The sequence below is a fragment of the Ochotona princeps genome, chromosome 2 (assembly GCF_030435755.1).
Source record: "Ochotona princeps isolate mOchPri1 chromosome 2, mOchPri1.hap1, whole genome shotgun sequence".
Lineage (NCBI taxonomy): Eukaryota > Metazoa > Chordata > Mammalia > Lagomorpha > Ochotonidae > Ochotona > Ochotona princeps.
In genome coordinates, this window is record NC_080833.1 from 34,566,295 (window position 1) to 34,583,776 (window position 17,482).

Here is a 17,482-nt window from a genome sequence, read left to right on the forward strand (position 1 = left end):
ATGGACACACGGCAACACGTAGCTAACCTGAGGTTTTCTGAAGACTTGACTTACTCAAAAGAACAGGTCAGCAGTACAGTTGGTTTCAGAGGAGATGGGAAATACTTCTTGACAATATTCATTCATTGAAGAGATCCATATCAAGTTTACTTGGTGCCAGATCCCAATGATGTGGGGCAGAGATGGATCAGACCTAGCTTCTGCCGTCAAGGAACTCAAAGCCCAGTGGGGACTCAGATAAATAAATACAATATAATATCTGGTAAGTACAAGCAGAGTAAGAACAATGCAAACTGTGGCTCGGGGAAAGTAACCCCGAAAAGAGCACTGGAGGACAAAGAGGAGTTAGGGACAGAAGGGCAGGAGCAGAGCATGGGCAGAGGGACTATCAAGTGCAAAGGCAGACAGGAAGAGGACATGCTTGGATAAGAGGAGCTAGGAAGGAGATGAAGCCAGGAGACATGAGGCTAGAGAAAGAGCAAGGGGCAGGATATGGAGAGTTTTGAGTTCTGGAAGCTTGAGATGTAACATGACCATGTCCTCACTTTCAGATCAGGCTTCACAGCCAGGATCCCAACTTGCACTCTCACTACTCACCAAATGACCCACATATATCATCCCCCTCTGTCTTGCCCAAAAAACAGCAGCAGCTTTGTTATGGAGAAAATCCTCTTTTTCTAAACACTGTTGAGTATTCACTCCTAATCAAGCTGAACTGCAGGACCACTTTGTCCATTCCTAAACAGGCAGTCACCTTTCCAAACTCTGGGCCTGCCTATCAGGGCTGTGCAGCTTTGCCTCACAGAACCAGAGCCTGCAAAGGGCAGGCTATACTCAAATAAGAGGAAGCAGGACACAGAACAATAGACCCTCAGGACCGATAACTGCCTAGGGTAATGGAAGGAAGTCAGACAGATCTTCCATCCACTGGGTTCACGTCCCAGATAGTTACAATGGCCAGAGTTGAACCAATCCAAAGCCAGGATTCTCTTCTCAGTCTCCCACACAGATGCAGGGGCCCAAGGACTTGAGCCAACATCTGCTGTTTCCCAAGCCATCAGCAGGGATCTGGATCAGAAGTGGAGCAGCTGAAGACACAAACTGGTACCCACATGGATGCTGGCATGTGCAGGCAGAGGATTAGCCAATTAAATCATCAAGCCAGCCCCAGGAAGGGAATTTTTTACATCAGTAAAATGAGGATTTTTCAAAAAGGGCAGAAAGTACAGCCTAGTGCTCTCTGGCAATACAAGTAACTCCCAGAGGAAAGCAGGAAAAAAAAAAAAAAAAAACACAGCAGACCAAAAAGGACCAAAAATCCCAGTATTATTAGTTGGAACAACGAAATGCTTAAAAGATTTGGCACTGTGACAGACGAATGCCTACAACAAATGCCTGATCACTGAGATGGCAAAGACTGCACCAAGTCCAGGAGCAACCCTCGAGACCTTCCATGCGACCTAGACCCACTTCAGATTCCCCTGAGAACGCCCACCATGTCAGGAAGGCCCTTTCCCAGCCTCCCCTTCACAGCCGAGGTTGGGACTATTCAAGAATTTCCTTCCTCATTTCATTCACATGTAGGAAGTAAACCTCTAAGTGAAGGTTAAAAAGCCTCTTACAGATCTCAGCGCAAACTCTTAAAACATTCTAGACACACTCATGTTTTTCTCATCACCTCTGCTGCCACATATTCTTGATGTGCAGTTCCACCATGGCCAGTGGACCACTACCACATACAACTCAACAGGTCATGGAGAAAGCAGCTACAGAAAGCTTCTCCACATTGTCCTAGGGGCTCCTCTCTGCCAATAGCTCCTTTGAGCCACCAGCAAACATCAAAATTTTAGTCCCAGTTTCTCAATCTATAAAATGAGGTTCATATGAAGCTGCTCTCAAGGCAGCCAAGGACAGTAGACAACCCAGCCTTGGCTGCTGTCCTCTTGCTCCCCAGAGTGCCCATCTCCATCAATGACACAATGTGCTTCCCACAAGTCAGCCACAGCTGCCCATGGGGTCACTTTATAGAGGGTCAGTGTAACGGTGATGGAAAGCTAAGAAAGCCTGAAAATTTTTCCTTCCAAATGGCTGCCATCTACCTCTCTTGCCAAGGAACTCTTAGGAAATTAAAATAACGAAAGAACTTGACCCAGCATCAGCAGCATTCTGCTGTGGGATTCCAGCTCCCAGAAACAGAAAAGTAGACCCAAGGTTACCCTAAACAGCGTGTAGAGTACCAAACACCCCAAAGCTCTTTCCCCAGAATCCCTGCTGTCCTCCTCCATGGCTCTTACCTCTGTACAGAAGGGGGTAAGCTGTGGATGGACTACCGGCTGGACGTACATGTGAAAGGTAGATTCAATCTCCATGGTCCGGCCATTTAGCTTCAGAATAGGGAACTCAATGATTTCCTGGAGTGTCAAGCACATAAAAAAAGAGTAAGTTACTTTCATCAAGATATCTCAAACAATAACTGCCAGTCAAGAAAGGATGAGTGTTTTCGGCTCATTAGCTGCTACCAGGCTAAACTCAACACTGGGTGAGATGAGGCCAGTATAATTACAGAACTAACTTTCCCCCTATAAATATCCTCCCAGGTTCCAGGTATTGGGCATACCTCCTTTCCGTCCCTGCTATTTCTGGAAAGGGGAATGATGGTAGTATCATCTGCCCCAGTGTTCCCAGTTTTCTAGCACAAGCCTGTTCACTTGAGTCCTTAAATATAGGCCCTGCTTCCCACTGCCCAGATCACTGTCTTGGAATGAGTCTGCATCTCTGGCCACACAGACAACCAGCCATCAGACCAATGCACAGATTCCCTTGCATGAAGTTTAAACACAGCTAGTGAGTTTCTTCATTCATTTTTTAATACGTGTGTGTGTGAAGATAATAAAGCCAGAGGGAATACCAAAGAGAAACAGAAAAGAGAGTAAGAAAAATAGCAGCCAGTGCCTCCCACCTTTCACACAGTACACCCTCCCCCCGGCTCCCTCCCTTCTCGACCAATAGATTAGCCAACCCTTCCCAGTCCACTGAACGTAATGGAAGAGAAGGAGGAGGAGTGACAATTTGTTTGGTGTCTCTAAGATTAATTTGTCTCCGTTATTTAATAGAGATGCACAGCACCAAGGTCCTGGTGTGCAAACAGGCTTGCAGAACGCTGGCTGTGCAGCATGCCTCATACATCGCTCCTGGGAAGGGAGGAGTGCTCCAGATGGGGGAGAGGGCAGGAGAACGCACCCGAGCACCAGAGAGAAGAGGGAAAACAAGGAGAGAAGAAAAAAAAATTATTGCTTTTTAATATTCAAAAACAGTTTGCAAAATTTAATCAAAGCAGAGGAAAAGCTAACATTTTTACCACTTTGACATTTTTATTAGCGCTTTCATAAATTTTTAAAACATGAATGGAATTAGTTTACAACACACACACACATATACACACACACAAAAACTGCCCTGAAAACATCTGGAAGAGACAAATAGGAAATTATAAAAAAAATAAATAAGAGTGAATTTCTCCAAGAGAATTAGCATGTGCAAAAGGCCTCGACCACAGTAGACAGAGGGGACTCTGCCCACATAGTGGCCCCAGCAGTCAGCACCAGTGCAACCCTCCCCACACCTCTGTTCTGGAGAGGTTCCTCCCAGTAATACCACAGTCAAGACACAATGATTCTCTCCAGAGACAGCAAGAGAAGCAACACAGTCGCCGACGACAGCTGCCTGCACTTAGGAAACGACAGAGTGGGACTCAGGAGAAACAGTATCCTAGAGGTCCCAGGCAAGCCAGGGAGCCTCCCTCCCAACACAGACACTCACACCGGGCTTGTTTTTAAAGCAGCTTTTCCAACACATTAACAGTGAGAACTGTAAATTCTACCGAGGCAGTCAGATTTTTCATGCCAGAGAAATTCAAAGGTTCTGGTTGTCTGGGCTCCCAGGACTGATCCCCAAACAGAGGGATGCCAACAGGAACATACTTTCAGAGAGAGGAAGGGCAAACAGCTAAAGGCTGAGGAAGAGGGGAGGCCCAGGCTGCTGTATAGACAAGGTGATACCTCCCCTCTCAGGGCCAAGAGAGGCAGACATTCGCCCTCCAATTCTCTGGGTCTTTCCCTTCACACCACTAAACATTACAAAGCATGCCAGCTAGTCTGTCCATACACAAAAGTACACATCTGGCCCACCTGACAAATCAGGTACTGAAGATTTCTCAGAGCCAACTCTGAGGTATGACTCATCAGAGTCAAGTTCATCTGACTCTCAAATTCCTGAGAGATTCTTCTTCTCCCACAAAGCAGGAGATTTCCCCAACAGAAAGAGCTTCACTGTCCAGAGAGTTTGGCTGCCCTGGTGGCTAAGGAAACAAATACAGCCAGCTTCTCACTAACAATATTAGCTGGGCCCACAATGAAATTTAACCTGTGACACAACTGTACTTTTCATTTAAACTTTCATTTGGAGCGAAACAGTGTTTGGAGACCTGCAGTTTGTCCTGCTAATAAAGACAAGTGTTGGGACCTTTAAGAATGCCATTCATCTTTGCCTTTTATTAAATTCAATTTTCTTAAGCCCATAATACATTATGAAATTAGGAGTTGACATTCCTCTGGAAACAAAAATATCTATCAAATATAAACAGAAAAAAACACCCTGTATTACCAAGAATTTATGGCTTAAAAGTTGATCTCTTTCCACTTTTTTTTTTACAGGCACATGGTTTGTTTTAGATCTCTGAAATGCTCTTACAGATCTAGAATTTCATTAGCATTTATTATAAAATAGCATGCACCTAAGCTCCCACTCTGACCAGCACTGAGTCAGCAGTTCTAGCACACAGACTCTGACAAGTTGGCCTTTGGCTTTCTCCACTGTACTCAAACTTTCCTGCTGCTGGCTACCTCACCCATAGGGAAATGGAATCAACCACAGTGCTCACACTCGCACTCCCTGGGGGAATAAGGATAAGCCATCTTCAGCTCTATGGAAAATGGGTAGATCTCTGAAATGTTTGGGGCAGAGACCCAAGACCCGTGACACATCAGACTTGGCCTTTCATAAACATGCTTCTTTGATCTTGCGTGCCCATCAGTCGTGTCTCCTCTCTAAGCCCACAAAGAGGAGCTTTTAAGGGCCAGTCCCTAACTTTGAATTTGCAGGTGACCTTCCTCAGCAACATCAGGAGCTGTAGTAACAATATATCTGTATATCGGCACCTGCACTGGATTCACGGAGGATGCAAACGAAGAATCTCTGACAGAAGACCCTCCAAGGACTCAGAGCGGAAGGGACTTCACCTGGTTGCTTCTTACCTTCCCATCATGCCAGCAAGCCCAATACCTCAAAAGCTAGGCCCTCACATCCCAATAACAGGAAAGTTATCCCAGCCTGCACCAAGGTGGGCATGAATCTGCAACCAATGCACACACGCATGCCAAGCAGTTCCTTCATTGTTTTTAGCAAGAAATAATCAGAAATGTGACCCTAAGACTACAGGTTGGTGGATCAGTTCCAATCCAAGGATTTGTGAAGATGCGACTACAGGCCAGTTTCTAGATCCAGTTGCACTGATAATGAAATTACTATTCCAACCTCATCCAATTCACTATTCCCCTAGGAGAATAGTGAACAGCTGAATGACTTCTTGCACAACGACACCACCAGCAATAGAACCAGTTTGCATTAACAGATTCACAACTTACCCTTGTGTCCATCTACATTCAATTAAGCTACTTTATTGCAGGACAGCAGATGTTGGAGGGAGACAGAGACAAGATGTAGTCTCTGCCTGGAGGAAGTACATGGACTAGGGATGGAGAAAGATTTATACAAATAGCAAGCAGTGCACTGTGGGAGATCTTAGCACAGAGATATACAATATGTCATGCTTCTCCATTTAAAAGTACATGTTTACATACATACCAGTTCTTATTTTACCATTACTAATCATAAAATATAGGTCAAAAGACAGATCAGATCATCCTTATCATCAGGTCATAAACCAGTCGTATCAAGCACCTACAATTTGGCAGAGAGAGGCTGGATATGGACACAGGGATGAATACAACAAGATGCGGCATGTCTCCCCAACATGCTTGGAGTTTGGGCAAAGAATGGGAAGGAACTGGTCTTCAATACTCTCCAGGACAAAGGCGGGATGGCATCACTTCACTGTTCCCATTTTTTGTTTATTAGGTGGCACACACTGAGATAAGTGCTGTAGGAATGACCGAATCCCAAAAACTCAGGAGGCAAGAAACATTATTATCTCTTTTCAGAAATAAACCAAGGCCCAGAGAAGGTCAGGCAGTTGCTCACAGTTGAACAATTAACAGACTGAACTGGGACTCCAAATGGGGGAAACAAGATGTCCTGAGAGGATGTCTAGCAGCTTTCAAACTCTGAAGGGTCAAAAAGACAGCTTTGAGCCTTTAGTCTGGAAGGTGTTCTAGAGGGAACTCAGTCTGCTGGCCCCTAAACCAGGAAGTGCAAGAAATGCAAACTACACAGACTGGGACCAAGCTGGCCAAGGGGAGAGGCCAGAGGAGGATGGAAGGCACCAGCCTGTGCTGCGCATTCCCAGCACCCAGCCCAGTTCCGTCACTCAGTCCTTACTCCCTCACCTGCTGTGCGGAGTTACAAGCCTGGCTCTAAGAGAAAACGCCACGTTTACAGAAGACTCCACAGAGGTGAAATGATCAATACAACCTGAGATGACAAAACTGGTGAGTGATAGAGCCAGGATTCAAACCCAGGTATGTAACACTTTTTACCATATCCAATCTCGCGTTCCTAAATGGTTTCTCTCCTCAGTTTCTACCAAAATCCCAATTTTATCTGGAATAACCTGGAACATGGCACTTTTGGTGCTAAGTCTGGTTATTTTATACCATTAGGTTTTCTAATGGCAGGACACCATAAACCCAAAATGTTGGTCTGCTATAGGGGATAGGAACTGGTCACAACCTGACAATTAGGAACAAAAGGCTCAAATAATAAATTCGTCAAAATACACAAAGTTCTCAACCTACCATCCCTATCCCATCACCTCTGTCAATAAAATGCTATTTTTCTTTCACTTGTACTCACTTTTATATTTACACACACACACACACACATATATGCATGCATGTGTGCATATATATGGGGAGAAGACAAATAAAAAGTAAACACTAAACAAATTCATATTCACTTACCTTTTTGAGAGCTAGAGTTAAGATTTTACACCTACCTGCTTTCTAACTGCTCAATTAGGAATTCCAATGACTGCCTTGATAAACTGAGGACAGGATGGCAATAGTATTTCAAATGAAATTTCACACCCACAATTGGTAGATTTTCGTCTATAAAAGCTGCTTTCAGGATATTCAGATCCCTTGCATCTAAAGTGTCTGTAGTTATAAAATTGTAGTTGAAGACAGAACACCAGCAAACAGGATTTTTAAGCAGAAAGGACACAAGTGATCCTGAGACAGTTCAACAGTGCAGTATTGTAGCTCTTCCCAAAGCAGAGTCTCCTCTGCCTGAACTTGTTCCATGATCCTACCTGAAATCCAGGTCTGAACAGACAGATCACTTTGCATGGCTACCCCCTCTCAACCCAGGAAGCAGCTACCACACTCCCTCAGTTCAGAGACAGCAGCAACCAACCTAGCCTTTCCTTCCATCCTGTGGAAAAAGAAGTCCCACCAAGTGGTGATACTGTCCTCAAAAGTTTAGTAAAATCCAAAAGCAGTATCACATTGTAAGGTAGAAGGACAAACATGCGAAGGTTTTCTAAATACTCGGCTCTGGTAAAAGCCGCATGCAAGGTGGGCCCTTTCTCCGGTCTCGGGGAAGAAGGGAAGTCGGATGAGAGGAGTGAGGGCTACATGGGGCACGGCTTGTCTAACAGCTTCTCCTTTGGAAAAGAGGAGGGGAAGAAAAAAGACATTTCATGCACAAGAAGCTTATTTCTTAAACAAACACTCGTGGTTTTGATTTACACCACAGCCTGCTCCTAAATAATTTATGGCGGGTTAAATTTATTGCCAAGCCCTGCCTGGCTGCAAATTCGAATTGCCAAATAATTAGATTTTAGGGCAAAGCTTATAAATTACCCGTCGATTTGTCCAGACTTGTTTGTCAGTTGCTTTGTGCTTCAGGTCATCTTTGGCATTTGGCTGTTTGGGTTTTAATTGCTGATTTACACTTTGACAGATGAGAGCTGATACTCGAAGTTTCAGGACAAGGAAGGGTAAAAAAAAAAAATCAGAGCTTTATAAAGACTGATTTTTCACTTCATGTCCCTCTCCATGCATCCCTGTAGACCCCAAAGCAACTAAAATATAGGAAAGATGCCAAAAGTAGACACTGCTATTCTTTACTTCAAGGTGGCTGGAGGTGCAAAGTGAATAACTGACCAAAATCCGAATTAAAATAAAAAAAAAAAAAAGAACCAATAAATGAAGGGGACCAAAAGCATCAGAAGCCACCTCCTCCCTCGGAGGCATGTCCTCCTGTGTCCACCTCCCTGTGAAACAGGACTGGTAGCCTCTAACCCAGTATTTCTACCTACACCGCCCCCTTATACATAAGCAGATACAAAATAGCCTCTGGGAAGCTGACACTTCATGATAACAAACACCCAAATTATTTCTTTGTAGCTACCTAGATACTTATACTTGTAAAACAATTAATTTAAACTAATCTCAAGTTGTATGCAAAAGAGACTGCTGTGTGCCGGCGTGGTGGCACAACGCACTAATCCTCTAACCTGTGGCTTCAGCATTCCACACAGGCATCAACGTGTATCCTTGCTATTCCCTTCTAATCCAACTCCCTTCTTATGGCCTGGGAAAGCAGAAGGATAACTCAAGTCCTTGGGTCCCTTAAGAAGCACTTCCTGGATCCCAACCCTGGTCATTGCAGCCATTTGGGGTGTGAACCAGTGGATGGAAGACCTCTCTCTCCTCCTCTCTGTAGTATCTGCTTTTCAAATAAAAATAATCCTTAAAAAAAAAAAAAAAAACTTTCTTCTAGAGGCAACAGCATCAAAAGCCCACATGGAAATGGAGGAGTGTCAAGGTCAACTTTGCCTTCCAGTGTAGGACAAACTACCTCTCTGGGAAGGACCCTAGCTTAGGCCACTATGCTGACAGAGCGCCTGAAGGCTCTCTCTATGCTCCCTGGAGAAACAGGGCCTGCCTCCCAGCCACCTGCTGCACCTCAATGCTGACTATGAGGCCAGGGGTCAGAACAACACTATTCTACCAATTGTAGCCCACACATAACGCCATTACATGCCAGGCACTGCTCACACTGGCAATATATTAATTCGTTTTATTCTCCCATCAGTCCATTAAGACTGGCTTTGCTGTGCCAATAAAGCAACTGAGGCATAAAAAGTACAGGTAATTTGCCCCAAGTCACAGTGCTAGTAGGCAGTGGACTCCATGTTCTTAACCACTAGGCCTCCCATCAGAACAGCCTCCACCTTGGCAACCCTCACTCCAGAGGCTCAGGGTCCACAGTGTGGGAATTGGGCACAGGCGGCCAAAGCTTATTCAGTTCATGATCCAATAAGATGGAGAAAAGTAATATCATTTGCTCAGGTTTACAAGATGAATCAAAGGCTTGGTTATATAAAAACCATTTTTCTGATGAATCCAAATACTACCCAAATCTAGTGAGAGGTCTTTATGGGAGAGATATCCAACCCTAATACTGCAAGAGCTTTCTGCAGGACTGAATAGTGTCCTAGGCTCTCTAAGGACAGCTGATGTCCTGGCCTTGTCAGGACTCCCCAAGGGAACAGACACTCCTGTGTGCTATGACAAGATCACTGCTTGCCAGCCACCTGACAGAGATGTGAAAGTGTGCTCTGTGAAGTTTCACCATGTGGTACAGGGCTGAAGGAAGGAGATAACAGGTGAACAAGGTAGGACTAAGCCCACTCAGAGAACTTGGCTGGGAGCCTAGAGCAGCTGGTCAACTAGCTGGGCTTCAGGAGGCCGTATTAGCAATCCCCTTCCAAGGTCCCAGGAACTACTGATCTCAGAAGACTGTATCCCTATGGAACAGTCTGCATATTCCTGTCCTCTGTCCATACCTGACACCCAAGGCCAGCACAGGAAAACATTGATGCTGGTGTAACAGCAGGTTTAAAGAGCCCAATGAGCAAGCAAACAACATCCTCCCCTCAATTCATGGAACACTTGTCTCTCTCCTTGGCTCATGAGGCCACCTCTGCAGGCCATGGGAATTACTCCCCTATTGCACGGTGGAGAAAGCTAAGGGGTTTAATGGTTCTCAAACTGTGGTAGCACCACGCCACCTCCAGAAACTTACTAGAAATGCAGATGCCTGACCTCCACCCCAGACTTCCTGAATCAGAAGTCTTAAGGGCTGATTGCTTTGTTAAAGCAATCTCTGGGTGATTCGGATGCTCCCTAAAGTTGAAGTCCACACTAGAGCATCGTTTCCCAGACTTTTCTGTTTAGCTCTGAAGTAGGACCTGATATCCTACATTTAGAACAGGCTCCCAGGTGATACAGATGCTATTGGTTCTCAGATCACACTTTCAGTAGCAGGGGTGACATCTAGAATATCTATGTGACTAACTCCAGAGGTATGGACCACACAGGATTCACAGCTTAAGGCCCTCTCAGAGTAAACCAACCCTAGCGGATCGACTTTTAAGGCTCTCAGGCAAGCCCTTCATGGAGTCTAGCCATCCCTGGCTCTTGCCATCAGAAATTCATCCTTCTCGCCACCAAGAAAACTGTCCTGTGACATAACAAACTTCACAGAGCACATTGTCACATCTCTGTCAGGTAACTAGCAAGCAGTGGTCTGGTCACAGTGACGCCTCCTCCCTTAGAGAACCCAGCCAAGACACGAGTAACCAGAAGGCACCTTCCTTCTGTGCACATGAGACAGAAAGGAAGACTGGATACCTCGTCTAGAAAGACATCCCACCTGCAGGCACAAACCAAGAGCTTATCTAGACTCTGATTACATCCATTCCCAAGAAAGGTCTAACACTGGACACGAACCGGGAACAGGATCACAGAAATCCACATGTATCCTGGGCACCAACCTTGCACTGCTTGCTAATATCAACAATCACCACCCCTGTGAACGTTCTTTCAGGCTAACCCCTGACACAGGGCCTCTCATCATGTTATATCTTTCCACTGAAACCAAATATCAAACGGCAAATCTCATCATTTGTTGGTCCCTACCTCACTCATCCCCAACAAGCTACCACAGCCTTATGAGTTCTGGACTTTAAAATGCTAGTGGTGCTTAAAAAATTCACCTGTGAACACAGCATTTTCTAGCCATGGCAACCCCGAATCATGACAATCATGACTCTTGGTTGCATCATATTTTTGGAGATCAAGATTCCAAGTGTTCTAGTCAGTTACCCTTGGTACATAACCATTGTTATCTACCTTCCCTAGGCCAACGGCCAAACAGAGCACCACACAGTCTAGAGAGTAATTATCTACATTACCACAGAGGAGCTCATGCATACAGTTCATGGCACAGAGCGTCAACTCAAACCACCCCACTTACAACAACTAGAGAGTCTTCACCAAATCTCTTAGCACACTGACTCCCATTGTCCAGAGTTAGGGGCTACATAAGAATACAATCTCAAATCTGTTTCCCAGAACAAACAACGGCCATTGCTCATGTCTTTCCAGCCCACTGTCACAAGCATCCCATCCCACCACCAGCTAGCAATTAGAGATGAGATGCATCTTAATCAGTTTCTCTAGACTCATTTTTAACCCCTTAGAAATCTTCCTCTCCACTTCTATAAATTCTGCCATTATTATCTATTTCCATTTCTTCTCTTTCACGCCACAATACTTTCAAACTTCCGTCTCTGGCTCACAAACTTGACTTCAGCTGCAGAGTGGGTTCTTCCCATTCCTTTAAGATTGCAACATAGGCTTCTACAAACGCCCTCATTCAGCCCTCAGCTCAGATCTTGGCAGAAACCTCCCCAGGGCTGGACACCAACAGAAACAGGGCCATTTATGCTATAGGCCTGTTGTGCTGCCCACGGACCTTCAAGATCTCCCCATGGCCAACCAAACACAGGAACTAGGATCTGAACAGCAGCTCATTGCAAGGTACCTCTACTCCACAACAAAAATTTCCCAGAAAGGCTTCTCCTTTCTGATTCTCCCAGCACCTACCAGTGTCGCCGCCCAGCAGCGACACTAGAAAGACGAGGCACACTCTTGAGGGTCTGGGAAAAGCCGGAACCGCAACCGGACCCCTCACTGCCAAAAGTGGCTGCATTTAAATCCTTCTCTCCGCTGCTCCTGTCCCCACTGGTCTAAGCTTTCCTCTGCCGCTTCTCCAGCCCTCTCTCCACCACCCTTCTTCCCATATTTCTTTCCGACTTTCTGCTGCATTTCTCCGTTCTTGTCCCCATCTCTCCGTACTGCTTTTACTGCTTCTGTCTGTATCCCTCTTCTCTGCCACCCTTCTTCCCGCCCGTCCTCCTTCTCCCTCATCCCATCTTTCTCTGTCCGTCGTCCATCCATCTGTTGTCTGTCCGTCCCCTGTCCATCCGTCTGTCTGTCTGTCATCCCCACCTAGCTTTTACCGGCTACTTTTATATCGTTCTCCACCAATCACTTCTCCCCGTGGGTCCACTTGGCACTACGTGACAGGCCAATAATCGCAGTGAGGGCATTAGCCTATCCCTGTGACTTCCTGTGTACCTGCTGGCGAGACCGACTCCGTCTCCTGGCCCTGGGCCAGTCGCCATCTTGCGATGGCCCCTCTCAATCCCTGAGTGGCTTCAGCACCCCACTCCCCACATACCAGGGCTTTGGATATCCTAGGGGCAAATCCCTCTCTGCCCATCCTAGCCTGCTCACTCTTCTGCTGCAGACTGCCAACCTGGGCATGGGCTACGGAGGGCATATGGAACCACTCTGGCCTCAGGCACTTAGGCTACAGCTCCATTTTCATACCCAGAGCTCAAAATTCATCACATAAATGTAAAGCTGTGGGGGCTTCTTAAGTATTGTGAACACCCACGATAAGAGGATAAAAAATAATCATCCCAATGGCATCTTAATCAAAATGATGCAGGATCTTTCTCCCCAACAAGACACAGAGATGAAGAGCTCCCTGATAGCAGTTTCCTCATGTCACACATCCAGGATCAGTCTACAAAAGGAATGCAATCAAGAGAGGGGGGAGGAAAAGCAAGGCAGAGTGGGGGCAGGGAAAAAGGGAGCCTGTGCACTTACCCTATCCACTCCTCTACAGTTCTCACCTGACCCCCACCAGACTTTCTGCCTCCTTTCTGCGGCTGTGCACCTGCTGCTGCTGCTCAGGGTTACCCTCCACTCAATTTTCTCTTGTCACCAGGGCCTTCTGCCTCATTGTGAATCCTTCCACATTTCACTCAGTGTTGGTCAACCAGAGGTTTCTCTGTTTGCAGAGTCTAAACCTTTCTGGTATACTGAAAGGTGGTTCTAACACATCCAAATCCCAACACCCAGAAGCGTGCGGGCAGACAGGTGCTGATGTCTGCCAGCTTCTGCCTCTCCCTGAAGAGCTGGCAGTCCCAACAGCCACCTTCAGGGTCTGCTGAGATAGATTAGCCTGCCCATCAACGGTCCATAGCCTAACTCACAAATTTCCACTCTGACCTTTACCCTTTTGTGTTTGCACTTTATTGGTATGAATTCTCTCAAGGCCCTTCTAGCCTCCATATCCTCACATTTACATCCCAGTCAGCCCACCTAGTTTGAATGAAACAACATATAACTAGCCACAAAAGATCCTACCAACAGCCGTGAAGTATTTGCCAGTATTTATCCTTCTCCCTCTCCCTCATGTTCAACACTCCCACAAACAAGCCTGCAATCAGAATCAGATTTTCCCCTCCGTAGGCCAACTCACCCAGGTGTATTCTATGAGCCCCTCTTGTATTCCTCCTGTAATGGTTCTGAGAGGTCTCAAAGTGGGTTGGCCTTCCCAGGTGTTTTAAATTGCTTATTAACAGGAAACATTTGCCTCCCATTCCCACACTGTGAGCAGGGCCCACCATTCCCCTAATGGGAGGCAGTCATCATTCTGCTTCTCCATGGTCACAGGTGTATGTCTACCCTCCTCAACTGTGAGCGCCTTGAGGGCAGGAACCATTTCATGCACGTCTTCTTCCCTCTTGCAGCTAGCCCTGACCCTAGCAGCTAGCCCTGACCCTCAAGTGAAGACTCAATGAGCTTGAGAAGGCAAGGAACTTGGGAGAGGGGGAGGGAGAGTCCAGCGCCAACTAAATTGTATCAAAAAATAATTTAAAAAAGCAATGATGCAAAGGAGTAGAAATACAAAGTAGCCAAGATGCAAGAATGCTTGTACCCTGCCATCAATTGTTTTTCCCATTAAAAGAGCCAATTTCTTAAACAGAAATTGAGCTAAAGAGGCCATGTCTCTACCACTTAGGTGCACATGATGAGACCTTCCACATTCCTTTCCTGAATTAGTTGGTTTTGTCTTGTCCGACAAAAATTGCCAAAGACTGTTAAGTGTCACTGTTACTTTATAGTCCCTGAGGTTATCTATCAATGGTTCTGGTATGCAGAACTCTTCCCCATCACCACACAGCCCAGTGCACAACAGAATCTGCATTCCAGCAGCTGTCTCAGCCCAGAGGAGGTCACTGGGACAATAAAAGGCTAGGGAGGTGTGGCCAGATTTGCACTAAATTACGTGATTTCATTACCAGTGACCCTGTTCCCCAAGGAAAGTTCCTGGCCCCAACCCCACAACTCCATAGCCTAACTACACATCATGGCAGCTCAAAGGTACAAACCCTGGGAAGGGAGAAGAGCAAACTGAATAGAGCAAATAAACCCACTTTGATCACGCTCTGCAGTGCCAAACACACAAGGCACTACCATCAAACGTCACGCATCCATTGCCTGAGATGTATATTTTGCTTCCACATTGCTATGTCTGCTCCAAATAAAGAAGGGCTCTTCAGCTTCCATGCGAAGTTACAACACCTCCAAGAGCTGGACACAGCAGATACTTGTTCTCATGCAGGGAAGGCCTGAGACAAGCCATAGCAAGCTTGTCGGGGGGGGGGTGGGCCTGGCCTGATGAGGGACCACCAGGAAACAGCAGCCTGGGGAGGAGGACAGCTTAGGAGGAGGAGGGGCAAACACCACATTTATGGAGGCCTGGACAAAAAAAAAAAAGACAAAAGGGCCTAGCAGGCCACTCCATTCTCACCACTATCAGTGGCCACCAATGAAGGAATGCATTTATAGTGACCCTGGAAAAACAGATACGTTACAGCAGAGATATAACTAAAGAGGAAGGCAATAATTGGTCTGATAGGCAAGGGAAAAATTATTCCAGGAGTCGGGAGCCTGTGCAAGAACACTTACAGCTCACAGAGTCGTCATAACTCAGCCCCCTCAAGCATTTTGTGCTCTGCTTATGGTGTTAACTTTAATGTCTTAACATATAACACCATCCACACTAACACAAAATACTACACACGCCAGATGAGGCTGAGTTATAGTTGCTGTGGGAAGCATAACTTTGAATTTCCTGATTTTGGTGCATTTAATCTCAACCATAATGTTACATTAACGTCGGTTTTGCATTTCATTTCCCAGTTTAAAAGTATAGCATCAGTGTCTTCCCCTGTTTGCATAGAAAAAAAAAAGCACAGGCTGACGACAGCCAGAGGCAGAGGGGCCGCAATCCGACCACAGTGCTTTCCCCCAGACCCCTCCCACGGGGGAAGCCGCAACCAGGACACTCTAAGGCAGGGGAAGGAACTGCCACTTTGTCCACGTGGGAGACCACAGCAGCCAAACATGGAGCAAACATGGAGCAAAAAGCAACAGAGTGAGGGGTGTGTCCCTGCCCTTCAGCCCTGACCAAGAAGGAAGAAAATCAATATAGTTTGGTTTGTAGGGATTTTAAACCAATTTCCTGTAAAGTTTTCCAAAATATTTCTCACCCAGAAGACTAACAATATGCCAACTCTCAATCACATGAAAATTTTTCAAATGCTTCTCTTTCGTATCATCGCTTCTCCTGTCTCACTATCAAACATCCCCAAACCCTACCTGCCAAAAATTATCCAGCATCTGGGTGATGTCCTAAAAGAGAAACCCTTTTACTCATAGTTTTAACTCAAAATGCAGAAGGAGTCTCTCTAAGGTTTCTGTAAAAAGAAAAAGAGGAGGGAAAAAAAGCCCCTGTGGACAAAGACCAAACACTAGAAAACCTCAACCCCAAAGGTCATTTCTCTCCAAAGTTCCAGGCCCTTGAATACAGATGAGAAGGGAAGCAGTAACCAGGGTTGCCACAAAGCACAAGGACTATCTGGAGCCTGAGAGAAGGCCAGAGGGAACTTGGGGAGGGAGGGCAAGCAGCAGCCAGGCTGGCAGCTTCCCGCAGGGGGAGAGGTGGCCTGGCCCCTGCCTTCCTCACACCCAGACAGCAAGGTTACCTCCTCCCACCCACATGCTGTGGCCTTTACGTCATTTGCCTCACTTACAGTTGCTTTGGTCTCTTCTGAACACTAAGGTGGTGGGAAAACTTGCCCCAAGGTTAAAGATGCGCAATTAAAGATCCCACCAAAGCTTTCAGACTGCTCCCGGGGCCTCAGGGTCACAACCAGTCACTCCACACACATCCACTCCCAAACGAGCAATGTGAAACAAAAGGAGCCAAGAACCTCCTAAACCAGACAAAAATCAACGTGTGTATCAGGAAACAATTCCTAAAACAAGAAAGGGACCTCATTCCTGCAACTGAGGCCCTCTAAAGCATTTTAAATAATCTAATTAACATTTAAGTGAAAAAAATCTTTTCAAATAAAAAAGTCTCATAATCCAATCAATACCTATTATGTTAATCTAAATCAAAACATGTAAAATAAAATGACTGTAAAACCAGAACATGGAACCCTATTACTGGCAAAGCAACCACTCTAGTTTCACCTAGCTGCACAAAGTACAAAATTAAATAGCAAAAATGATGACAAATGGAAAATGCCAGATGTTTTACAACGCTTATAACCAACACTGCTAACCAAGTACAATGGAGTTTACACCTGTTAGTTCTTCAGGATGGCATTCCTTTAGAACAGCCTCAATAAGCTGACTTGGGAACTTTTGAAAACCAGGGACATGGATCCTTACCAAGGACTATCAGTACAGGCACCAAGGGCTATATCCCAACTGCCAAGGAGACCACGGGGAATTGGACTGCCCTTGTAGGTCAAGAACTCTGAGGTCATCCATTCCCTTTTGGATCTCCCACATGGGATGGAAGATGCCCAGATCCTTCCTCACAGGATCTAATGTCATCGGAACGATAGCTGGGAGCCCTGAGCGGTCCGCAGAAACAGAATAACAGTATACTCCCTTCGGGATTTGGGAGGGGAGCTTTCTCTGGTCCTTACTTAGTTCCAACTTTGGATCCCCACCCTCTC

General features: G+C 45.9%; 1 protein-coding gene across 6 annotated transcripts in view; it reads right to left on the reverse strand.

Annotated features, from left to right (window-relative positions):
- Window positions 1-17,482, reverse strand: part of ERI3 (ERI1 exoribonuclease family member 3) — a 143,646-nt gene that overhangs the window by 103,520 nt on the left and 22,644 nt on the right. For all 6 annotated transcript variants that reach the window (XM_036494663.2, XM_012930867.2, XM_004598920.4 and 3 more), the window contains one exon: window positions 2,295-2,411. In XM_036494663.2, coding sequence (XP_036350556.1) covers window positions 2,295-2,411 — 117 coding nt within the window. The remainder of the gene's footprint in view (window positions 1-2,294; window positions 2,412-17,482) is intronic.